This window comes from Sciurus carolinensis, chromosome 9 (genome assembly GCF_902686445.1).
Source record: "Sciurus carolinensis chromosome 9, mSciCar1.2, whole genome shotgun sequence".
Taxonomy (NCBI): Eukaryota; Metazoa; Chordata; class Mammalia; order Rodentia; family Sciuridae; genus Sciurus; species Sciurus carolinensis.
The window spans coordinates 50,168,524-50,193,945 of NC_062221.1; the positions used below are offsets into that span (position 1 = coordinate 50,168,524).

The 25,422-nt window shown below is 42.3% G+C and overlaps 1 protein-coding gene across 3 annotated transcripts in view; it reads left to right on the top strand.

Moving 5' to 3' along the window:
• The window catches only part of Usp13 (ubiquitin specific peptidase 13), a 104,811-nt gene that overhangs the window by 67,172 nt on the left and 12,217 nt on the right, over window positions 1–25,422 (top strand). For 2 of the 3 annotated variants that reach the window (XM_047564019.1, XM_047564021.1), the window contains exons 11-20: window positions 163–201; window positions 2,248–2,373; window positions 3,415–3,568; window positions 6,295–6,469; window positions 11,962–12,050; window positions 14,737–14,859; window positions 16,424–16,450; window positions 16,965–17,108; window positions 18,497–18,663; window positions 20,142–20,295. In XM_047564019.1, the coding sequence (XP_047419975.1) occupies window positions 163–201; window positions 2,248–2,373; window positions 3,415–3,568; window positions 6,295–6,469; window positions 11,962–12,050; window positions 14,737–14,859; window positions 16,424–16,450; window positions 16,965–17,108; window positions 18,497–18,663; window positions 20,142–20,295 (1,198 nt within the window). The remainder of the gene's footprint in view (window positions 1–162; window positions 202–2,247; window positions 2,374–3,414; window positions 3,569–6,294; window positions 6,470–11,961; window positions 12,051–14,736; window positions 14,860–16,423; window positions 16,451–16,964; window positions 17,109–18,496; window positions 18,664–20,141; window positions 20,296–25,422) is intronic. The other variant, XM_047564020.1, reaches the window with a different exon arrangement.

The following is a 25,422-nucleotide window of genomic DNA, read 5'->3' on the forward strand; positions in this document are numbered from 1 at the left end:
ATCATTTACATACTGGTTCCAAGTCCTCAGATGTCTGAATACTACCACTTTGGGGAATTCTTTAAGGGCCACTAGTACTGCTTCGGGTCCTCTGTAGTGTTCCTTAACATTGACTACAGATGTGTGTGTGTCTCTCTCTCACATACACATAAAAACTCCCAGGACGCAGAACTCCCGGTATTGCTGTGCACAGAGTACAAGGTCAGTAAGTACTGAATCGCTAGGCCCGTGAGCCCTCAGCAAGATGGGAAAATTCACTGGATTTAAAATAAAAACAACTACTTAGAATGGGTGCGTTGGAGAGATGTGATGTGTAGAGCTGCCCTTTGGCTATAGGAAGATAAAGGAGTTTTCTCATCGCCTGTTGAATCTGACAATAACTCTGCAAACCCGTCAGGGACTCCAGGCTGTAAGCATTGACCTGGGCATCTGTGAGAATTCAGAGAGGCATGAGACACGGCCTTCCCCCTGCTAGCACCACAGTGAGGCCATGGAGATGAGCCAGAAGCAGGCCGAAAGTCTCAATTGTGCTAGGTGCCAGTGATGGCCCGGATGGCAGGTTCTCTGCACGTCAGAGGAGGGGATGTGGCTTTGAAGCCAAGCAAGTGGAGGTTTTATCAAACGTGGGCAAGCATTTGCAGCGAGGACTGCCAAGGTGCGGTTTGTTTCACTGAGTTCTGGGAAGTGCTCTTGGGCCCACTTTGTTTTTGCTTCACATGGCCTGAAACTGAAGTCTGAGCTGAACCTGGAGTCCACTGTTTTTGCTCTGTGAGGTACATGGCAGTCTGGTCATTAAGACCACCATTTAGCCCTTCTCTGCCAGTCTCTTTTTCCCCAGGTGGGGATAAGCAGAGTACCCGCTTTCTGGGGTCATTGTGGTATTAATGAGTTCGACAGGTGTGACCACTGTTTGGTGGGTAAACTCGGGGCAACCCCTGGGAAACGGGTCTGCCAGATGCCTGCCTCTAGCACCAAAGGCCACGGGGAATCTTCCCACCTTCTGAAGTGTAGGCGAGTTTCCTAGATTTCCACTACTGAAAAGCCCAGTTTGTATCAAAACCAATGGAATGCTTCTCCCTTCTACCAACTCTGGAGTCTTAGAAAACAGCAATCCACAAGGGTTGGTGTTTCTGCTTTGTATATATTTTTTTAATTTAATTTTTTCTTTTTGTCCTTGCTCCACTTCTTTACCTCTTTTTTACCCGCTCTGTCCCCTTCTGAGTCAAGGGTCACGTGGATGAGGGAGGTGGGCAGGGTCTTTTCACCTAGCTAGTACTGTTTGTCCAGGCCTCTTGGCTGTCATGTTTCGGGACATGGCTGGCCTTTTTTTGTGGGGACACAGTGGGTTCTTTTGAGATGCCCCACTCCCCCAAATCTCCCCTCCCCTCCTTAGGGATCTTGCAAGGACCTTTCCCTGATACCCCGTTCTTCTGACCTCCTTAAACATCTACTCCAGATCCTGTCCTGGGCCTCCTTTGCTGACAGACAACCCACTAGCTTGTGCTCGGTCTTTTCTGGGGCTGCCTGACTGCCTTCTGCGCTACCCTTTTAGCCCCTGGGGAAGTTCAGCATTCTCCTCCCGCTAGCCTTGCCTCCGCCTCCTGCTCTTCCTTTGTTGCCATCCTGGCAGCTGCAGCTGGCCTCCTCCTGCTTCTCTGGGTGAGGGACAAGCCCTGCCAGCTCCCAGGAGGGCCCTGCATGCTGATCCACAAACAGTGCAGGGTAGTCAGGACATTGGGCAGCTCTAGGTGGTTCCCAGGGCCATATGACACCATTTTCCTTCCTTGCAAACACCCTGACCTTCGCTAGGGGTTCTCCTGTACCTTCAGGGAGCAGAGGGGAGATGCTGCTGTGGAGCCCTCTCTTTTTTACTTTCTTGTTGAGGGCCCTTCCTTCCTAATGCATGTCTAGTCTGCTCTGAAATGGTCTGTGACATACTGGTTTGGCCTCCACATAGTGGGGCCTGTAAAGATGGGTCCTGTGCCTATCTTTATAGGTGGAGTGTTTATCACCCGCTGTCCTTGGGCTTGAGTCCACAGGAAGAGCCCCAGACTGTTCTCACGTGAGGCTGCAGTGCCTGGCCATGCTAAACATCCCATGAATGTTGGCCTTCATCTTTATCTACCTTTTTTGGGGTGCTGTGTTCTCATGTGAGAAATGGAGTTTATGGTAAACCCTGCTCTGCCTGCACTTAGGGCTGCTGATGTGTGCGAACGTTTTGTAAGTCGATTTTCTCCTTCTACTCAGCCTCAACAGAACGGGATCTCTCCACGCATGTTTAAGGCCTTTGTCAGCAAGAGCCACCCGGAGTTTTCCTCTAACAGACAGCAGGATGCCCAGGAATTTTTCTTGCACTTGGTGAATCTCGTAGAGGTAAGTCTTCAAAAATGCGCAGAGGGCCTGTAGGGAATGTGTGGGAGTCCACCGTGGCCTGACCAGAACGCCCCACCTCTCCTTACCTCTGTCTCTGTCTTACTATGACCCTTGCAACTCTCTGGCCTTGGGTACTTGATGTGACCATTCCTCAAGCCCTGGGTTCCAGAGTCTGGTAGATGCCAGTGCTTCTTTTAATCTGTGCGTGTTAGAGGAGCGTTTATCAGTTATTTTGTTGGCCATTGTTTTTGGACAAAGCCCCCTGAGATTCCCACGTGGTACTTGGTGTCCTCCTGCCACAGCTAAGAGATCACACTGCTTTCAGCAAAGTCACATTGAACACTCTGGTTTTTAAAAGCTACTGAAAATTCTAAGTAAGGCCTTTTTCTCCCCCTAAAATACAACAATCTGTTTTTTTTTTTTTTTTTCTTCTCATTTTTTGATCACAAAATGCATCTGTACAGTCACATCATACATGCTTTAATTTTTCCAGGACAATCCTTTATTTTCCCTCTTCTCTTTCATTTGGGTCCTACTCTCTCTTTCTTCTGATTCCATTCATGTCAGTCCTTCTGCCATTTATTATTATTTTTTGGTACTTGGGGGTTGAGCCAGGAGTGTTCTACCACTGAGTTACCTCCCTATCTCCGCACCCCACTTTTAAAAAAAATTTTGAGACAGGATCTCACTAAGTTGCTGAGGCTTGGCTTCAAACTGCCTTCCAAGGTCCAGCCTTCCAAGTCCCAAGGATCACAGGTGTTCACCATCGTGCGCAGCAGGTCCGCCATGATTTTTAATGGCTGCATAAAATCACTTCACAGATGAACTAGAATTTATTTAACCAATTCCCCATTTTTGGATGTTAGATAAATTCCAATGTGTTCTTTTTAAGTACTCTGGTGAACTGTCATGACCAGAGGAAAAATATTTAGTAGAAGCCAGAGCTTCACAGTGGGTTGGTAGTCAATATTATGCTAATTGTTATTCATGACTGTTAAACATTCCTAAATTTACTAACTCGATTTGTAATCCATCCTTCAGAGGAACCGCATCGGCTCAGAAAACCCAAGTGATGTTTTTCGGTTTTTGGTGGAAGAGCGTATTCAGTGCTGTCAGACCCGGAAAGTCCGCTACACGGAGAGGGTGGATTACCTGATGCAGTTGCCAGTGGCTATGGAGGCAGCAACCAACAAGGGTAATGGTTCCAGGGTGGGAAACCAGCCCCGGGTGGCTTTGTGTGGGAAAACCCTGCACCAGAACACGTAGCAGGCACTCAGGAGCAGACAGCGCTGAGACCTGCACATCTCTTGTCACCTTTTCCTTAGTTCCCCTGGGATTTTCGAATACATCACAGGTTTTATGGAGGCGTTCTGGGTAGAAGCTACTTTAATGCCTATGACTTTGGCCAACTGGTTGGATGGGAGTCAGTGTAACTTTGGGGGAAATTACTTGTAATGATGGATGTAGAAGGTTCTTTGGCATCAACCCTCATAGGTTGTGCTTTGAGGTCTGAGGGAAATGATCAGGACTGCATTTTTTGGTGTCTTTGCACCAAAGTAGAGGTCTCTTGAAATAAGTCAGCTTTTGTATCTGGTGCTGTTTATGGTGCCTCTCATGGGATGTAAATTGTGGCTGGGAACTTTGTAGGAGCAAGTCCCATTAGAAGGTCTAGAGACCTGGGAAGGGAGAAGGAGTTAGGGGATACTTTAGCCTTGTGGGGTTCTGGGGATGGTTCCTTCTCTTTCTGTCAGTCTGATTAGTTCTTCCCAGGCAGAATAGGTGAATGGTATTAGAATTAATATCTCACAGCAGACAGAGGTAGATGACTACTGGATTGCTTATTTCTGGGAAACTGGTCATTTTTGTGAAGTTCAGCACCTCCGTGGGTGACCTCTTCCTCTTTGCCTATGTGTGTGTGTGTTGGGGTCAACTTATTATAGTTGGAAAGTGATGATCATAATGATTTTCAGATGAAATGGATTTCTATCTTCTATAAGCTCATACAGCTTTTGACCAGTTTTTAAGCTCTTTTCCATTATGCAAGGTAGAGAAATAAGGGATGTGTGATTTGTTTCCTTTTAAGAATTAGGGTTAATTGATCTCTCTTGCCCACCTCAGGGTTACTGACTTGTGTGTCCGGCTCAGTTCCATCAGCCTAAATAACAGAGATTCCCCAAAGATGACTGGGTTTATTTGGGCCGAGCACTGCAAAGGGAATGTGCATGCTATAGAAACTCTGTAGGTATTCAAAGAGGTTGAAATAAGGGAGTTTTGAGGGGTGAAATAAGGAGAATAATAAAGTTGTTTTGGTATAATAATCCTTGGTTCGGAGATCAGTTATAAGGGTGGCTCCAAGTCCAAGGATGAACAGTTCTGGGCCAGCATCCTTACAGAAGTATTTCTGTGCAACATTGTGGTGGCCTTTGTGTGAGGTTGTGGTTCAGACCGTCTTTTGTGACAGTTCTTGTTATCAGGCATATAAGCATGACATCCCTTCCTTCAAAACTTCCCTGCTTTGTGTACTTATTTACTTTTGTTGTTAGGGTTTGACAAAAGTGACTCCATTTTGATTTTAACCACTTTCACAGTCCTGTGGTCTCTAACTCACCATTTATTATTTATGGGTGGTAACTATCTTTTCTAGAAAGGATATTTACAATTTTGTTCCAGGAAATTGGTCACTAGGAACACTTAATGTTCACATCCTAGATATAAGTGCATCATAAACTAATTGTGGACTAGGGAAATGAATTTTAAAGGCCATTCAGGAAAAGACTTGTGTGTATAAATGTGCTTAAAAACTGATATATCAGGAATGAATTTTTGTTGTTGTTGGGTAACAAAAGATAATTGAGTAGAAAAGCCATTCAAAATATCTGTGAAGTTGTGACTGCAGGGGCAGATCTGCTGAGTCTTAGGTTTTTGGTGTACTCACTTCTTTTTCCCTTGGAATTTGATCACTTAAGCAGGAATCATGCAGAGAGGCTTCCAGGTGGGCAGGTGGGCTACTCTGACATCTGAGGTGCTGGAAGCCTCGACAGGTAGCCATCCTGGCCATGGTGATCGTCACAGACTATGTGATGGTGGAAAACCGCAAAACTCATATTCATCCTCCCCCTTGGCCCTGCACCACCCTGGAACTTATGACCAACCATGGTTGCTGGTGGAACCAAATCAGAAAACACGGGGTCTGGTGACTGTCAGGAGCTCAGTGGTAGTTCTTTTTACTTTTATCTGTTTTTTTTTTTTTTAATTTAAAATTTTTAAAAATATTTTTAACCCCTCCTGTGGTCTTTTTATTTAAGTACAGTTTATAAAGTTCACAGGAATTTTTCCATGACTTTTTGTGTTTGATCATTTTCAAAATTTGATCACTGGACACCATTTAACATCCCTTTCTGGCCTCATCTGTGGAGTAGTAGAGGGGTGCTGATCAGGGTTTATGTCTGCCTTTGTCAGTGATTGACTGGTTTTGAACTTGGGCCTCAGTTTCTTCATCAAGGGAGTGAGGGGCCTGGGAAGAAATGAGACCTTGGATCTCTTTCGGCCACAGAGTTCTCTGGTGTGAAGGTCTGTGTTTGGAGGGTGGCATTTGGGCAATTCAAGACTTGACCTCTGGGCAAGTGGAATACAGGTTCATGCATCCTTTATGTCATGTGCATGATCTGAACAAAGCTCCTAGTTTGCTCCTGTCAGTTTCAAAGGGGAAGAAAAAAATAAAAATGAATTATTGGTTGCAGCCTGTCAGTGTTACTCCAAAGACATCCCAGAGAACATTAGGCTTATCTGAATCTGAGAAAGGCAATAAGGGAGACCCTGACCCAACCCAAGAAGCCTTCGGGGAAGATTGTCCAAAAAGGGTGTTTTCATTTCAAGAAGACGAAAAGAATTGCAAGGTCATTCATTTGTTCTTTTATTCAGATGAACTGATCGCCTATGAATTAACAAGAAGGGAAGCAGAAGCAAACAGAAGACCCCTTCCTGAGCTAGTGCGAGCCAAGATACCCTTCAGTGCCTGCCTTCAGGCCTTTTCTGAACCAGACAATGTTGACGATTTTTGGAGCAGTGCCCTACAAGCAAAGTCTGCGGGTGTGAAGTGAGTGTGTGTGGTAGGGGGACAAGGAGGGGCCTTGAGAGGTGGGAACAGGGGTAAGGGAGAGGGGCCGGGGTATTCCAGGAGTCTGCATGCTTGTTCCTGTGTGGTTGACTAGGATTATGATTCATACACTCTGATGGTCAAGGAGTTTACTTACATCAGACCTGTCCATTAAGACAGGCTTATACTTTGTATTATATACTAGGAAGGAATACCTTTTTTTTTAAAAGTGCAATATTGTGGTTTGTTCTTTATTAGGACTTTGCCTTTCTTTCTTTTTTTCTTTTCTGTACTTTTGTCGGTGTTAAGAGCTTATAGTCAAGAAACATCCTCATCCTCAAATGGCAAGAATAATGATTAATGAAGAAATTATAAAACTATTTATGGCAGGCTTCAATATTTCACCTCAGTGAAATTTTAATTTTATAATGAAGATTTGGCTTTGAACTTGGTTGATTGTGTTCCCATTTGAAGACTAGAAGTCTCAGGGCATCTCAAAGTGGGGATAAGGGCTTCTGAGCATTTTCACAGTGCTGCTTAGGACACGATCGATAGGTGTCCTGTGTTCACATTGTGAGACTGACTGTCAGGTCCATGTGATTTGTTTTTTCTGTACGTGGCACCTTAATTGATCTGATATAGTTGGGTCTTGCTAACATACTACCTATTGGTGCACTTACTTAATTGCAGAAAGAGTTATAGTGATATGAAACGAGGGGAGGTCTGCAAGTTTGGCTCTGGGGGTTTTGCTACTTTTAAAAGCCTTCTGAGGCTAAATTTGAACTCTCAGTTGGTGTAAAGCTGAGTGAAGGATGGAGAGCTTTTGCTGACTGTTTTTACTACAGCTCAAGGAACAGTCTCAAGCCTGAAATCAGTTATACTCTGCAGAACCCATCTCTTGGGATTCTGCTTTATTTCAGATTAGACACTTTACATGTTAAAAATGAGAAAGGAAAACAGTTGATTTCAAAATAGAAAAAAAAGTCATATTTTCTTAAGATAAAATTTTTAAAAATTCCATATTCAAATGAGGACTATTAATAGTTCATTTAGTTGTTAGCTGTCCATCCTGGGTTAAGTTTTCAACAGAGGATTCCCTGGTTGTGGTGTGTGTGTTTGGGGAGATATTTGTGTTATGTGTTGTGTTGTGTGTGTGCATGTGTGTGCATTTGTGACCTTGAAGAAGACAACTGGTGAACTGGCATGTTAAGTATGAGAGATATACCTCTCTACAACTTGGAGACACCTTTGGTCAGTGAGAAATCCTTGCACCAAATTCGTGATGGAAAAGTTTCTTTAGTCATTGACTGTGGACTGAAGATTCTTTGAATATTTGTTCTTTTTTCTTTGTGCTTTCGTAGTGATTCTGTATGGGAGGTAGAAAGGGATCACAGATCTGGAAGCCTAGAAGGCCCCCAGGTCAGGTGTGATCTGCAGAGTGGAAGTGTTCTTCCTTTTCCTGGTCACTGGCCACTCCACTCGGCTCTTCAGAACAGTGACCTGGTGTCTTAGAGTGCTGGGTGTGGCACACTGTCCAGGCCTGCCCTTCCCTGCGTGTGTCCTGCCAGGAAGAAGCCTTCTCAACACTTGGAAAAGGCCCATCTTTAAAATGGAGCTGGGAGGCATTAGCTTTCCACAGATAGACAGACTCTCTGAGCCCTGGGCTGGTGTTCAGGAGATCCGGATTCTTCTGTGTGCACGTCCTGGCTTGTCTTGTGTTTTGGGCAAAACCGCTGCCCACTGTTCTTCTCCCATCCGTAATGGAGAAATTTCTCCATCAAATGCTACAACAATATTCAGCTGTGGGCAGTGCTAACATTTAGAATCCTTGAGGAGTTTCTATAGTGCTTCAAGGTGGCCATTTCTCGGCATACACATGTGCCCCTCTGTGGGTTGTTTATATACATGAAAAGAATCAGTACTGTGTTTATGATGATTGTTAGTAACTGAAAAAATGGTCCTCAAGGGAAAGAAAAAAAACGTTAAAAGTAATAAAACAGTGATCATTTATTGCATATTGATTGCCAGAGCACGAGTCAGACAGTTCTCATCAGTTATCACATTTAGCCCTCTTTGTGATGGGAGGTGGGTACCATTTCTCCCTCATTTTACAGATGAGGAAATAAAAGAAGTAATTAGCCAGCAAAGGGCAGACTTGGGATTCATTCATGTCTGAGTTTAGGGATTAAGCTCTTAATTGTTGTGCTATGTAAAAACTCCCATATTCCTTACCATGCTTATATAGTTTTTCTATTCCTATGCTTTGTCATGTTTTAAATACTACTTTTGGGAAAATCAGTTAGTGGACTCTAAACATTCTTAGTTTTGTTTCTCTAATTCCAGCAGGGCAGGCTCTGACTTAGCCTATACATTGTTAATTTGAATGTTTTTTCATTCAAATTAACAATGTATTAGCCTATACATTGTTAAATTGAATGAACTTGAATGTTTCTTTCATTCGACCCAGAACCCAAAAGGCCAGAAAGAGGCAAACGATGTCTTGAAGGGCTTGGTGGATCTTGTAGGTTACTGTGGACCAGACATGATCTTTCCTTATGTGATCTTGAACTGACTGTGTCAGGGAAGAATATTAGATTCTGTAAAGTTCATTCACCCAGCAAATATTATTGGTTCCCTAGTGTATTCTAGACAGTGAGAGGAACAAGACCTGCCCTCAAAGGGTTGGGAGGGAGAGATTTCCACTTATCCTTTATCACTCATGCAGAGAAGAGCCTGGTGTGGGCTCTGGAGTGCACACTCTAGGTCAGTGGCGTGGCCTTTGAATCCCTAGTCTAGGACTTGCAACGTGACCTCACCTCCAGGCCCTGGGTTCCTCATCTGTGAATAATATGGGATAATATAGGTACCTTTTTTTTTTTCCCATAGTTGAGGTGAGGATTAAGCCAGCTAAGCCATTAGAAGTGCTGTGCACAGTACCTGGCACAGAGGGACTGCAGGATGCCAATGTTATTAATCTTTATCTTTCCTCTTTTTTGGGTAGTGCTTGGATTATATGAGTGTGGTTGATTATCATATTTCAATGTACTTGGTAAAAAGGATAGAATTGTGTGTGTGTGTGTGTGTGTGTGTGTGTGTGTGTGTGTTTGTGTGTTTTAGTTGCCAGATTTTCAATATAATATACAATCATTTCAGGGAGAGGGATAGCTTGTATTTTTTTCTTAATAAAAAGTCTTCATAGTATTTTTACCTTAATTGTAATTAGTGAACACTAGGTATAGTTTAAATAACTATTTAAACTAGGTTGTCAATAGTGTTCTCAGGACCTATTTTAAGTACTTTATGTGTTTTAACTCATTCAATTCCATAATGGACTTTTCAAAGTAAAGTATATGTCCATTTAGACCTGTGTGAATGATTTATATCCTGATAGCCTTTCTTAAAAATGCATGGCTTTCAAGAAAAATTTTAATTCCAGGAATTGATTTTTGGGAACAAAAAAATATTCCAAGGATAATTCATGACTTTGTTATGTTTAACAAATTTGATGACCCTGAACTGTGACTAATGAATGCAAAATACTGTTACTTTTGAGATGAATTGAACAGGTCTATGTGGAGCAGTTGCTACATGTGTGAGTCAACTGGACCCCCTGTTGAGGTTTTGGAGATGAATAAAGAATGTTTAGGGCAAATCCAGGGAGGAGACATCTGGCCTACTCTCCCACCCTTTTAGGTGATGTGTCACATGACCTTCCAGGCCCTCCCCAGCCTCACATCGTCTACCACCAACATGGATTTGGCAGCTGAAACCTCACCCGGATGCTGACCACAGAGCCATGGCAAGAGCCTCAGGGCTCCTGGATCATATTTTTAAATCACTGATATAGTGATAACTTTTGGTGGAATTCAGTGTTATGTATTTTCCAGATTTTAATGTAAGAAGAGAAGGTCAGAAAAGTAACATCTTTGCATTAGTTGAAAATGTAATACCAGATGGAGTTTGTTGGATTTTGGTGAAATTGAGGACTCAGCTACATGAATAAGAGTGATGTTTATTACTGCTTCTCAGAAGATTGGAAAAACCTAATTAGAGATAATATAAATTTCTGGAAAGAGCCAGGATGTCCTTAGCATGACAGAGCTCCTGTTTTCTGAACGGCTCCCTTATGTTATTGCCTATGGTCGCCTACCATCCTTGTGATGGAGAATTTGAGATACAGAGAGGCTTACATAACTTGTCTTGGGTAAAATAAACGTCAGTAATACACTGATTCAGTGTCCAAGACCTCAGGCATTGACTAAATTTATGCCAGTTTCTTAGGTACATATACTTCCTATTGTGCCAAGTGGTTTTACACTATTTCATGAATATTACACAGCCATAGCAGGTAGGTTTTATTAGCAAATCCATATTTTAAGATGTATAAACAGATCCTCAGGAGGGTCAATGATTTGATGAGATTTGGAGTACATTGAGGCACATAGCCAAAACCAAAATCCACATCTTTCCACTCTTTGTAGCGCTCTACCCTGTGCTATTGCTTCTCTTCTACACTAGGGGGAAGCATTGCATTTGCTTTGTGAATTATGGGTTGGTGCATTCCAAATAGAAGGCCCAGGGCTCAGATTTGAAAAGTGGGATCTTGGTGAGAGAGTTCTAGAATCTTTTATTTTAAAAACTACTTGTAATACTTGTCTACTACTCTTTTTTTTTTATTACACATGTCTACCACCTTGACTATAAGATGGAGGTGGTTGTTAAAAATAAGATAATAAATGTGGAGTGAATTAGTCTTGACATTAACCATAAATTTGGTGTACAAATTGAATAATGTGCATAAAATTGTCAAACCAAAGCCCGGGTAATTTGACCTTTCTGAAAGTCTAAAGGGAACACAAGATATGCACACATGTATTAATTTTAAATTTTAAGTCTCAGATTTAGATAGTTTAGATAATTGCACTATAACGTAGCTACCCTTAGGATCAATGTGACCACGGATTTAGGTGTGATACTTTTTAATGAGGCCCTGGAATTTCCAATAGTCAACCAAAGTTCCACTAAGCTGTTCATATGCCAGTTTTGTGTGGTAAGGAGTGATTCTTGGTGGGAAAGGAGAGATGGGTGTTTCAGGATCATTTGGGGAGCTTTATAGACACACAATGCTAGCATGAATGCCTGTGAACACCTACAAACAGTTGCTAGATTCCAGCAAGGAATTTAGAAAAACAAATGGTTGCAAATATGTTGCAACAGAGTGAAAGTAGTTATTTTGAGGTGGGCACAAATCACTCTCAGGGGACAACATTCTTCCACATTAAGCATTTTCTTCCTGGGGAGAGGCCAGGATGAGTGAGCAGGAGTGAGTGTGTGTGCCCTTTTATGACTGTGTTAGCATGTTTGTGTGCTCAGGCTGAACACAGGCATTGTCAGGTGTGCCTCAGAGGGAGTTTATTTTGCTTCATGAACTGTATTCACCGTTTTTTTTTTTTAACTTCATTTGATTGATGTAATCCCCTTGTGTTTCCCAGAACGTCCCGCTTTGCCTCGTTCCCTGAATACTTGGTAGTGCAGATAAAGAAGTTCACTTTTGGTCTTGACTGGGTTCCCAAAAAATTTGGTATGTATCTTTTGCATGCTGTTGCTTAAAACCTCAACTTTGCCATTTAAAACACATGGCCTGTGACAGAGCCCATGTAATTGACTCCACAAATGGTTCCATTACATTCTTTTTTCCATTATTCCCACATTTCCCATTGGAATATGTGATGGGCACTAACAATAAAAATGACCACATGCCAATCCACACCCCTCTAGTCATGGGTTAGGAAATGACCTGATTCTGAGAGTGAAAGCAGGACCCTCATGTCTTATAGTACTTCCCAAATGTTCCTGGGCCAAATTACCTGGATGTTAGGAAAATGTGGATGCTGCTTCTGCAGGTCTGGGGTGGCCTGAGATTGTCCTTCTAACAAGCCCCCAAGTACTGCTGACCCAAAGGCCACACTTTGAGTAGCAATTAGTTGGAGATATACCTTCCTCCTAGCATCCCTCCTCTGCTTCTGAGGCAGTCAGATGTAGCTAATGATGTTCCCTTAAATCATACGAAACTCCTTAATAATCTAATAGAAATGGTTGCATTAAGCAGTCAAAAATGCCCAGCACCCAAAAAAAAAAACAAAAACCTGTCAAAAATGGGAGGCCTCACTGGGCTTTCTTCTTGCTAATTTTAAAGACTCTTGACCATTGGTAGAGTTTAATTTTCTAGACAATGCATTCAACTTTTTTTCTCTACCATCAGGATTGAATATGAAGGCTGTTAGGCTGTCCTCAGCGCTGTGGAAATGATGTTTAGTTTTACCAAAACTCTGTAGTTTCTCAAGCAGATACCTATGACTGCCAGTCATATAATTTCTATGTTTTTGAACACTTATGGAAACAAAAGAAAATAAAACAGTGCAAGTCTTATGACTGCCAGTCATATAATTTCTATGTTTTTGAACACTTATGGAAACAAAAGAAAATAAAACAGTGCAAGTCTTATGGCTAACCAAGCACTCACCTGAGGGCGTAGGTCAAAGAATGTCAAATCCACTGGAGAGATTCCCAGGTACTCTCAGATGCACAGCCATTGTTTGCCAAGGGAAGTTGTTCTGGGAGTGCTGGCGAAGAGCAGGGGCCCTTGCTTTGGCTGCTGGGATAGTTTTCTGAGTGGAGTGGGGCTGAGGGCAGATGTGAATCACCCAGCTTCTCCGCTGGACCCTGAGAGAGCCTTTAAGCACCTAAGAGACTGACTTGTTCTAAAGGCTTTGACCTGCTTTGGAAACAGTTTTATTTTTCCTTATCCTTGGAATTTCTAGAAGGAACAAAAATTTGAATCAGACTTTTTTGATTTAATGAATTTCAGTGAGTCCTAAAGCTAAACCTGATTTTATTTTTGGTACTGGGGATTGAACCCAGAGGCTCTTTACCACTGACCTGTATCCCCAGCCCTTTTTATCTTTTTATTTTTTATTTTCAGCCATGGTCTCCTTGAGTTGCTTTGGGCCTTGCTAAGTTGCTGAGACTGACCTCGAACTTTTGATCTTCCTGCCTTAGCTTCCCGAGTTGCTAGGATTATAGGCAGCCACCATTGTGTTCTGCTAAACCTGAATTTTCCTCATGAGGAAAAATTGTATCAATTTTGCTGGTCAGATTTTTGTTCAGTTTTACTGCCTCCTGAAATTAAAAAAGAAATTTAAAAAAAAACTTGACTTTGTTCTTTGAGTTGTTTTATAGTGGGATTTGTATTCCCAGTATCATAAATGGTTTGGGGGACAAAAATTTTCAGGTTCTGTTTGCTTGCCCATAAGACATCCTGCCCCAGCATTTGAATTCATTTTTCATTGTTATTTTATTTGAATATGTGCAATGCTGAATCTTGACATGGTATGATAAATTTTGTATGTGAGTAAGTCAACACAATAATAACTGAATCAAGAAGTTTTTAAAGAAAAATGTGTCACCAGGACTCATACACTTGAGATTCAATTAATTTCTTTAAAACTTCGTTATTTATTACCTTAGAATGATTACAGGATCTATCATGATCTGAGAAAAGGTGTCAACCAGAATTGCAAACTCAAATGTCTAGCAAACTAAATGAAAGAAGTAGGCTGGGATAAGAAATACATAGCCATGACCTTGGCCTTGCTTGGGTATTCCTGCTTTGGATAAAGACATAGATCAGAAAATCATCTCTCTACCATAAGAATCAGAATAGCATAAATATAATAATAATTATATTTATATAATTATAAATATATAAATAATACCCATAATGCTCTGGGTTGTAGGGGCAATAGGGAAAAGTGGGGTCTGTGTCAGAGTATCAGTGTCTGTGTAGAAGCTGAAGGTCAGCTCCAGATAGTTGTTACTGTATGAGAACATGCTACAGCTTCACGTTTTTCAAAATAAGCTGGAAATCTGAAAATTTAAATGCACTTTTAAGATTTAAAAATTGGAATATGTTGCCATCATTTAAAATAAATAAATAAAATGTGTTTGGGCGAGGACTGATCTGTGAGCTGCCAGTCTATGACCTCTGGCTCAACAGATTTGTCCTTGCTTAGTGTGAAATCCTGCCACCCTTCTCCGTTAACCTCTCATTAGTCTTGATGAATCTGCTGGTGTGGTGATCTCTGTGCTGACAGCTCCCTCAGCTCTGCCTAGACACGTGCAGGTAGATTCTGTAGTCCTGGTTTTATAATTAGGTGATTATGGATATTTGGACACTCCTGTGAGTATAACCTCTCTCATTTTTGCAGACGTTTCTATTGACATGCCAGACCTACTTGACATCAGCCATCTCCGAGCCAGGGGGTTACAGCCAGGAGAGGAGGAACTTCCGGACATCAGCCCTCCCATAGTCATCCCCGATGACTCAAAAGGTACTCCGGCCTCCAGGAGCCTGTGCTACACCGCCACCCTCCTCCATGGACCATCACTTTCTTCCCCCACTCCTTCGGGCGTCCCTTGGCTGCCTTCCTGTGATGTGGCCCACCACAGATAACACAGAATTGAGGGGTGGCTGCAACTTTAAACTTGAAATACACATCACAAGGGCACAAACCCATTGAGAGTAGTTAAGGAGGAGAGTTTTTAGGTTGTATTGCTTCTGGTTTGGGCTTCCTCCCTTCCATTCTCCCTCTCCTTCTCTGAAATGGGAAAAGGAGTTGTTTCCTGCCTGTGGAAAACAGGTGTCTTCAGTGGTTCATAGTCCAGGGGAGCTGTGTTAGTCTTGTCAGTGTCTTTAGACAACCCAAAGGGGCCATTCAACAGGGTGTGTTGGTTTGAAAAGTCTGGATCCTATTTCAGCTCTCCAACTTTGTCACTGCTTCTTAGCAAGGGAGTGGTTTGAATTTCTTTGCAGTGCTGGGGGTGGAACCCAGGGCATGACACATGTTAGGCAGGCCAGTGAGCTGCCCCCAGCCCTCAGAATACTTTTTTTTTTTTTGGTACCAGGATTGAACCAAGGGGCACTTAACCACTGAGCCACATCCCAGCCCTTTTTTATTTTAAAATTTTGAGATAGAGTCTCACTCAGTTGCTTAGGGCCTTGCTAAGTTGCTGAGGCTGACTTTGAACTTGGGATTCTCCCGCTTCAGCCTCCTGAGCCACTGGGATTACAGGCATGTGCCACCGCACCCAGCTAGAATACGTAACTCTTTAAAGGAAAAGTACAAGCCAAAAATAGTTGCTTTACCTTCATGGGTAAAAACAGTGTCAGAAAATTCTTGGATTAATTATTAGCTGTTATTCTGATTGCATCAGTTTCATTCTGGCTTTGTTTGCTCACCTGTTTACCATTTGTCTTCCTAATGAGTTCATTAGGTAAATTAGCTAATAATGATAGAGCCCTGTGGGCCCTTCTGCCAAAGGTTTCCCATCAGGTGAGCAGTGAAGGTTATTGCTGATGTTCAGTCCTGCAGAAGAGAGGAATCCAGAAGGAGCGAGATAGGATTCAAGATAGGACTCTGTTAAATTGTTCTCTAATCCAAAGTCACATGCTGAATTGTAGAGATGGCTGAGAAGGGAACTGCACAGGAGGCAATCTGGGTCATGTGGATAGGTGGTTCCTCAGAGGCGTAAGAAGGTAGATGTAGGAGCATCAGAGAAGCACAGGCTGGTTAATGAGCAAGGCTCCCCTGCTTTTCAATGTTTATAACGGAGTCCTTGGTTTGTAGTTTTACAGAATTCTTCTTAGAATACAGAGAGAAAAATTGAGTTCATGAAGATGCTAATCAGAACTTTATGTTTTATCAGTTCTAAATGCCTAAAACCTGTTATTTTCCCTCATTACTATAATAACTTTATGTTATGCGGACTGTGGTGGTCTGTGTGGGGTCCCCAGGGTGAGGGATTTGGGGAATGCCCTGGATTGATGGTTTTTCTTTTTCTAAAACTCTTGGACAGAATTTGGTCTCATTTTCTACCCTCTCCCTTAATTTCCAGATCGGCTGATGAACCAACTGATAGACCGTATGTACCTTTTACAATGTTTCAGTAGTTATTTTTCGGTGACAGTTCAGCAGTGTCACTTCCTCTGTGTGTGTGTATGTGTGTGTGTGTGTGTGTATATGTGTGTGTGCGCACGCGCGTGTGCAGCCTTTCCTGGGTGGGAACCATTCTTTGTTTGCGAGTAGAGGAAGGAGTAAATGTAAACCAGTGTCGTGATGATTAGGTAGCCCCTGAGGCTCAGGAGTGGGAGCCGCTCAGCCCTGAGTTGGAACCTTGGCTTTGCCATTTTTGCCTGTGTGAATGATTTACTTACCATTTCTGAGCCTCAGTTTCCCCAGGTGTGAATGGAAGGTAATGATGTCATTTCCTCCCTCAAATAGCTTAGGATTTAGGTGGCTTAAGATGAAACAAAGCCATTATTTAACACCCAACAGAACAGCACTTTAATTGGGTAGCCTGTGGATAAGGGTTGAAGAGCAACTAAGGCAAGAAGAAATGACCTTTTCATGTGAGAATGTCCCCCTGTGCTCTGCAGCCTCCGACATCGATGAGTCGTCAGTGATGCAGCTGGCTGAGATGGGCTTCCCTCTGGAAGCGTGTCGGAAGGCTGTGTACTTCACTGGAAACATGGGAGCCGAGGTGGCCTTCAACTGGATCATTGTTCACATGGAAGAGCCAGGTAGGTGGTGAGACTGTGGAATGGCTTTGGAGTCTGAGGTGATCCTTGGTGATGCTAAGCCTTGGTCCTTCTCTGTCCCCTGTGGATGCGTCCCCAGAAAAATAACATTTCAGCTCATAATCTGCCATAATAGTGGACAAAGTCACAGTCTTTGTATTTCTTCCCCTTCTTTTAAATAACAGCTTTATTGAGGCATAATTTGTCCCTTTATTCATTTTATTTTAATTTGCAGTAGCAAAATGATCGTTTGAAAGATGTGGGGTGTACTTCTAATGAAGAGACGATGAGACTTGAAATAGAAACATCTGCATAAAGAAGCAGAGGCCCTTTAGTTAGCCTTTCTTTTGTCTACTCTATTAAGATATAATTCCTATATCTACCTATTTAAAGTCTGCATTCCTCTGTGTTTTGTTTTTTTTTTTAATAAATTCAGTTTTGCAACCATTCTTACTACCTAAGTTTAGAACATTTTCGTTTACCCAGAAGAAATCCTGTACACATTAGCAGTCCTTCCTCAGCTGTCTCCCAACCCTGGCAATCCTGAATCTACTTTTTGAATCTATGAATTTGCCTATTTTGGACATTTCACCTAAGTGGAATCATATCATATGATAGCATCATGTTTTCAAGGTTGATGTGTTGGCAGCATAAATCAGATCTTCATTCTTTTTTATGGCCAAATAATATTCTGTTGTACAGACATACCTCCTTTTATTGATCCTTTCATCAGTTGATGGACAATTGGGTTCCTTCCATTTTTTTTGTCTTTTATTAAAGAATGCTGTTGTAAACATTGTGTACAAGTGTTTTTCTTTGTGTGTGTGTGTGTGTGTGTATGTGTGTGTGTGAGTAGATATTTTAATTCTCCTGAGAGGAATTGCTGTCCTGTGGTTACTTCATGTTTAACTTTTTGAGGAACTGCAAAACAGTTTTACACAGTGAGTGAACTATTTTACATTCCCTTTTCTTCTAAAAGTAGTCTTAGGCCCAACATTTGGGTCAGTGATTCATTTTGAGCTAATTTTGTTTATGGCGTGAGGTAGGGGTCTGATGTCATCATTTTGTTTGTGGTTAGCCAGTTGTTCCACCATCTTTTGTTGAAGAGACTGGCCTTTTCCATTGAATAGTCTTGTTGAAAATCAATTTACCTTAGATATATGGGATTATTTCTAAATTCTCAATTCTATTCAGTTGATCTGTAGGTTGCTTTATGCCCATCCCAGACTGCCTTGATTGTTCTAATGTTGTAGGTATTTTTCCTTCTTAGCTCTAAAATGTTGCCTATTTCAAGACAAAAATAAATAAATAAATAAATAAATAAATAAATAAATAAATAAATAAATAAAATGAAAGAGGCTTGAGTGTGATCATTTTCTCATTTTCCTCAGATTTTGCTGAACCACTGACCATCCCTGGTTATGGAGGAGCAGCATCTGCTGGAGCCTCTGTATTTGGTGCTACTGGATTGGACAACCAGCCTCCAGAGGAAATCGTAGCTATCATCACCTCTATGGGATTCCAGCGAAATCAGGCTGTGCAGGCTCTACGAGCAACAGTGAGCATGAGGGCTGTGTGTGGACACCCCTCTCCTATTGGAGGTGGTTTGTATTCCGTCAGAGCAAATGAGACTTTCCAATGTTCTTCAGTCATTTAAAATCATGTTTATCTGTTTCTCACCTTGGCCCATAAAGATTGGTTAGCATATAGTACATGGAAAGTCCATCTACATGATTGAGGGAATCATGCAACGGATTTATGAATAAAGAGATGATAAACCTGGGGCAAGATGACCAGCTCATAATACAAGACAATCCCTATTATCTTGGTGGTTTGTTAGTAGGGATCACAGATTGACTTGGAGCTTGCTGTGGCCTAGAGCCAAGAGGGATGCATGAGATTCCATGTTCAGTAAGAAAGTTCTGTAGGTGAAAACTGCTTTGCTGATATCAGGACCTTGGAGAAATGTCTTTTGAAAGTCTCCATAGAAGATGGAACGGCTCCTTAGAATTCTCTGCAGCTTTTTTTCTCTTTAAAGAGAAGGTTCTTCTAGTCGTTATGAATGTCCTGATATTATCAGGAGAGAAGGGACCATGAAACTGGAGCATGGATGGGAATCTTCCTTTTTCAATATAGATATCTATTTAATATTCAGAGAAAGTGCTTTTTTTTCCCCCTTTAAACCCACCCTTCCTTGCCACATCTTGGTCCATTTTTGAATGGATGTCTGCCACCTGTTTCTCCTTGCCTGTCCTGACTGGGTACCTGGTAGAGTCTGTTGTGGAAGTCACAGCAGTTCTTGACTGACTCATAGGACTGTGGCTGGAAAGATGTTTCCCTGTAAAATGCTCAAAATGTGTTTCTCAACTGGAGTATCTCAACTGGAGTACTTTCCTGTGCCCACTTATTTTATTTTTACAGAGGGCTTCATTGGAGTTTCTATGTCTATGAAAGTTCTTTATCCTGCCAGTGGTATCACAGACAGGGGAAGATGGAAACATTTTCATGGTGAATTGATTTGATCTGCAGGGAGTTCAGTTTAAAATAATTACTCGTTAACCAAAACATTATCTCTACTGCAATTCAACCATTCTTCCATCATTTGGGGAGAGGAGACATAATGTAGTACAGATGTGGGTGCCCCACTGGCTTGTAGGATTATCTGCAGAAAGTGCAGTTGGTAGGGCAGGTAGTGTGTGCACTCTGTGGCTGTAGGAAGGGTTGCACTTGACTGGCATCCCTTCCGGCATCCTGCACTCATAATTATTGGCATCTTCCTGCAGAAATACTGACCCAAGACTGACAGGGGCTTTGGCATGTGATAGGGGTGCTTAGAACTGTTTCCCAGGGAATCCAGTCACAAGCCTTGGTAGGGAGACTTGCAGAATGCCAGCATGTCACATGCTGAGTCAACAAGCTTCTTGCTCAGAGGCACTTAGGGCCTCCTGCCCTATCTGCTAGACATCTGGTTCAAATGGTCAGGATTTAATGAGACCCAGGGACTGCATGCATCATAAAAATGTTTTGTTTTATTAGAATAATAACCTGGAAAGAGCACTGGACTGGATCTTTAGCCACCCTGAGTTTGAAGAGGACAGTGACTTCGTGATCGAGATGGAGAATAACGCCAACGCAAACATTATTTCTGAGGCCAAGCCTGAAGGACCTAGAGTCAAGGATGGATCTGGAAGTAAGTTCTTGCCCTAGACATTTTCTCAGCAGCCATGACTGTACATTCGGCTCCTCTACTTCTTGCCAATATATATCCCAACCTTTGGCATTGTTTAGAAGTTAGCATGGATGCCAACTCATAAATGGTGCATTCTGTCACTCTGCATAGGACCTAGGTCTGATAGAGACTAGGTTAGCTCAGGGTCATGTCACCCTGTAGAGTGTGTATGTGTGTGTCTGTATATGTTTCATGCCAGTTTTGACTTTATCTATTGCTTAGAGGTAAATTTTTTCATGAACCATGGGAACTTTTGTCAAAAAGAGAGCATTTATTTTCATGGTGGTGTGTCTTGAACAGTAGAAAAGCAGTCTTAAGTCCTTGACTGTGTCACTGCCAACATTTTCTGCAGGGCTGTCTCAGTTGACATAGGCCTTTTGTAAGCAAATGCTGACCTGTGTCACTGTGTGTCTAGCTCTGTTCTACACACTATGCATTTGAACGCTCAATTTAATCATCACCACAACCCATTTTACAGGTGAGAAGGTGGAGGCTTGGAGAGATTAGGTATTTTGCTCAAGGTCACACTGCTCTTAGGAGGCAGAGGCAAGAGTCAGACCCAGAATCCACGTTCTTAACTGTCATGACATCCTGCCTCTTGGGCTGTCATTGTCCACAGGGTGGTGTTTAGCTCTGTAGTCTGGCTTACCCATACCCTCCTCGGATCCCAGCCTCCCTTGCTTCTGTGCCTCCTCTACCTATAGCTTGGACGCCTGGGACTGGTGTCTGCACCACTAATATTCTCAGTGGTCACCAACTTTACTTTTGCCTCCCTCTAGGCCTTGCTAGGTGAATCCCTCTTTGTCAGATGCCCTTCTCTCCATCTGCCACACAGTAAAATCCTTATTATTCTTTAGAACATGGCTGCAGATTTCATCTCTCTGTTCTGTTTTCTCAGATCCTTATTATGCTCATAATCAGCCCCTATGTACCTCATAGTTTCATAATAGTTATACCAATATTAATAATACTTCCATTTATGCCACATTTAATTCTCCCAGTAGCCCTATGAGATAGATACCATTACTATCCCCATTTTACAGGTGGAGAAACTGAGGTAGAGAAGGCTAAGTAGCTTGTTGAGTCTGCATAGACAGTGATGGGTAGAACCAGAATTCCAACCCAGGCAGTCTGCATCTGGAGCCAGTGCCTGTAGTCACTGTAATGTCCTCATTCTTCTCTTGTTAGAGTATCACATTAATCTTGCTGCAAGATTATTTTTGTAGCTCTCTGTGCCTCCTGTTTGACTGGAGGACAGAGGCCATTTTATGAAACTGATGGTGTCTAACTGATAGCAAACACTGAGTAAAGAAAAACCAGATTTAACTAAAGTTATATGTCCAGCCTTTGTTTCTGTGATCATAGAGTTGTAGATCTACTCACTACGGCTCTCCCCAGACTTAACCTGTGCGTGTTGATCTAGAGCTAGAGAGAGAGGTGGGAGGGAAACCTTCTTCTTTTAAAATGCAAAACAAAAATTGATTCAGTTGTAATCCCAGCTGGATAAGAAAAGGATGAGATGTAGTTCTCCCAACTCTCATATTCACCTAAAGGGTCCGGCGTCACTTTTCAGAAATCAGGAATTGCCTGAAACATTAGAAGCTGTCATGGACAAGCTGCTCAATAAAATTCACGAGCAGGGTTCATTCCATGTTCCCTGTGCATCGGTTCACTGCTTCTTCGACTCACTACTGTAGACTTTTTCCTGTGGAGGTGACGAGTCCGTCCACCTCCACAGGAAGGCGTAAACCACGAGGTGGGGCTGATGTGAAGCTGCTGAGGCGCTGGCTGCCGGCGGAGCTGGATCACTGGCCTTTCCTTTCTTCGGATGGAGACTGGGGCGCTGCCTGCTTTCTCATGTGGCCCATCATGATAAAGGACAGCCACATCACCTCCTCAGGACTTACTGAACCTCAGGGTCGTCTGAGGTCGTCCTGGTGCTGCTGGGTTTGAAGAGGCCTCCTTGAATAGGGTGCTATAGGGATGCTTTCAAGCGCTGGTGAAGGCACCATGGGTCCGACTAGTGGGTGTGCCTGGGGGAGGGGAAGCTGCGCTGTGAGATGAGCCGTGAGAAATAGGCAGGATATAAAGGCAGAAATAGGTGAACGATTTAATTATGAAAAAATAAGAGGGCGGAGACAACCTAACTTGCCAGACGCATCTGGAGTCTGATTGCAGAAGAACAAATGTTTTTAAAGTAGCCTCCCAGCACTGGGCCTAGCCCATGATAAGGGGCCAGTAAATAACGGATTTAACAAGGCATTAAACGAGTACCAGGAAGTAGAGGTCTCAGACGGTGTTTGGCTGCTCCAATCGGTGCTGTGTGGAGGACCTGGCAGTGAACCATTTTGTTAAGTTGAATGAATCAAAGGAGAGGAAACTATATATTTAAGCCAGATCCGTGGCACATGCCTGCAATCCCAGTGGCGTGGGAGGCTGAGGCAGGAGGATAGTGAGTTCAAAGCCAGCCTTGGCAAAAGCGAAGCACTAAGCAACTCAGTGAGACCCTGTCTCTAAATAAAATACAAAATAGGGCTGGGATGTGGCTCAGTGGTCAAGTGCCCCTGAGTTCAATACCTGGTACCCTCTCTCGCTAAAAGAAAGATATATATATATTCATCTATATCATTGAACATATATTAACAATGTTCTATTATATATGTGTCCCATAATTTATATACCTAATTTTAGGTCAATTAGGTGTTTAAATAATAAATAAAAGACTGTTACAGGAAGAGTTTCAAATAGTGGAAATGTTTTCACATTCAGGTGATAGCAGCCAATTTTAAATAATGAGTTTTTTAAAGGATGGATTTGGTTTATAGAACTCCAACAAATGCCTGACTTAATCTCTGTCCAGGGAATAAATATTTGTTCAACATTTAACTTTCATCCTTTCTTCCTCTCCTAAAAATAATGTTGTAATGAACACTGATGTGCCCTCATTTCATTATTTCTTTAGGGAAGTTTCTTTCTTTCTTTTTTTTGAGTACCAGAGATTGAACCCAGGGTTTACATCCCCAGCCCTTTTTATTTTTTTTAATTAAAAATTTTTAAAAAATTTTTAGTTGTAGATGGACACAATACCTTTATTTTGTTTATTTAGTGCTTTTATGTGGTGCCAGGATCGAACGCAGGGCCTCATGCGTGCTAGACAAGCGCTGTACCACTGAGCCACAACCCCACCCCCTGTTTTTTTAATTTTAAAACAGGGTTGTGTTGAGTTGCTTAGGGCCTCACAAAGTTGCTGAGGCTGCTTTGAACTTGTGATCCTTCTGTCTCAGCCTCCTGAGTCAGTAGGATTACAGGCATATGCTACTGTGCCCAGCTCTTAGGGAAGTTTCTGAAGAGAAGTTTTTGAGTGAGAAATGCAGAATTTTAAGGCAGTGCAGTTGTGCAGTTGACCCTCATGTGACCCTCCAGAAGCACAGCGCTGGCCAGTGCTGACTGCTGACTGTGTTGGCCACTCCCCTCCCCAGCTTCCCCTGCGGTGCTGTCTGGTTGAACATTTCATTTCTTTATTGCTTTGTTGGTTTCCTCTTGTGTTAATGGCTTCCTCACTTTGGTTGGCCATTTTCCCATTTTTATTGAGGTTTTCAGATATTTTTTAAAAAATCGATTTGTAAGAGCTCATCCTATATGGTAGGTTAGTCTGGGAAGGCCTCAGAGCTTTACAACGTTGAGTTTTTCTAGCTGGGAACACATCATGTTTCCCCACCTCTTCCCACCTGGCTGAAGCTGTGTGTTTTTCTGTGCAATTTCTCCTTTACCCACTTATTTCACATGAGTCCTGTCATTTCATTTGTATTGGGATGGAGGTTAAAGTCTGTTTTTCAAAAGACTACTTTAGGCCTAGCACCTAACTTTCTGTTGAGTTTAAAAATTTTTCAACAGTGAGAAATCAGTCCTTCACTCTGACCTATTTGGGCTTCTACTGTTTGCAAAATCATCTGTTTCCATTGCACCTAATGAGCGTCTCATCTTTTTTTTTTTTTTTTTTTTTTGAGAACTCACTGATTGCCTGTGTAATTAACATGTGATTAGGCTGTGAGGCTCTGATTAATCAAAACCTGATCTGGCTCCTTCAGACTCATCCCTGTTATGGTTCATAAATCTTCAGTGGCAGCTGAGATTTCCAGGGATCAGAGAGACATTTCATTTGCTTGGTGGTGGGGCCAGCATGCTCAGCTCCCTGTGCCACCAGGAGGAGCCCAACCCCAGTGATCTACTCGAAACCCCTGAAAACGTCTCCTAGCTGGGCTCTAATTCTCATTCCGCTTTAGCCCTTGTTGCAATTCCCACTTTTTATTTCTTATTGAAAGTCAAGAGGAAGTCACTGTGGAGTAACCCAATTTACACTAAAGTCTGAATGACTGAGAACTATTAAATTTGGAGAGTAGTGTTTGATATTTGGAGTTCTAGGCAGAATTACAAAGAGATTGGTAATTTTGAGCTGACTGTGGTTGGGAAGGCAATTTGTAGACCCTTTAATATCCTATCCTTGTTGGCAGCTGTCTTGAAGCTGTTATGTTTTATCCAGAAACTTCTTTTTTTGAGAACTCAGACGTTTCATGAAAGCTCCAAATTACTCTCCCTGTTATTTTCTCAGTGCAGGGTGATAGAAATCAAGCTATTGGGATAGAAATTGTTTGCAGATATATAAGGCACTTCGGAGTTAAATATTAGTAAATTCAGGCTCTTATCCCCTGCCTCCTTGTGCAGAGGGAGTTAGGAACAGATAAAGATACATATTATTCCAGTTAAGAGTTGGATGAGGAAAAGTAGTTTATCTCCCCACAAGATGGCAGAGCCTCTGGGGTCATAATGGCTGTTTCAAGGAGTCTTTGGACATTCTGTGTTTTGAGCACTCACCATAGACTGACTGGTGTGTCATGCCCTGATGAGATATTACTGTTTGAGAAAGGAATGTAGATGCTATAATGGTTTATGAAAATGAATTTATGGAAAGGCCCTCCTGAATCTCGAGTTGCTTTTGGTGCTTCTGTATTTTTTTTTTTTTTGCTTGATAAATATTTATTTTACTCTTCCTCTGTGATGCAGTGTGCCCCAGTTACACGAACAAGTGAC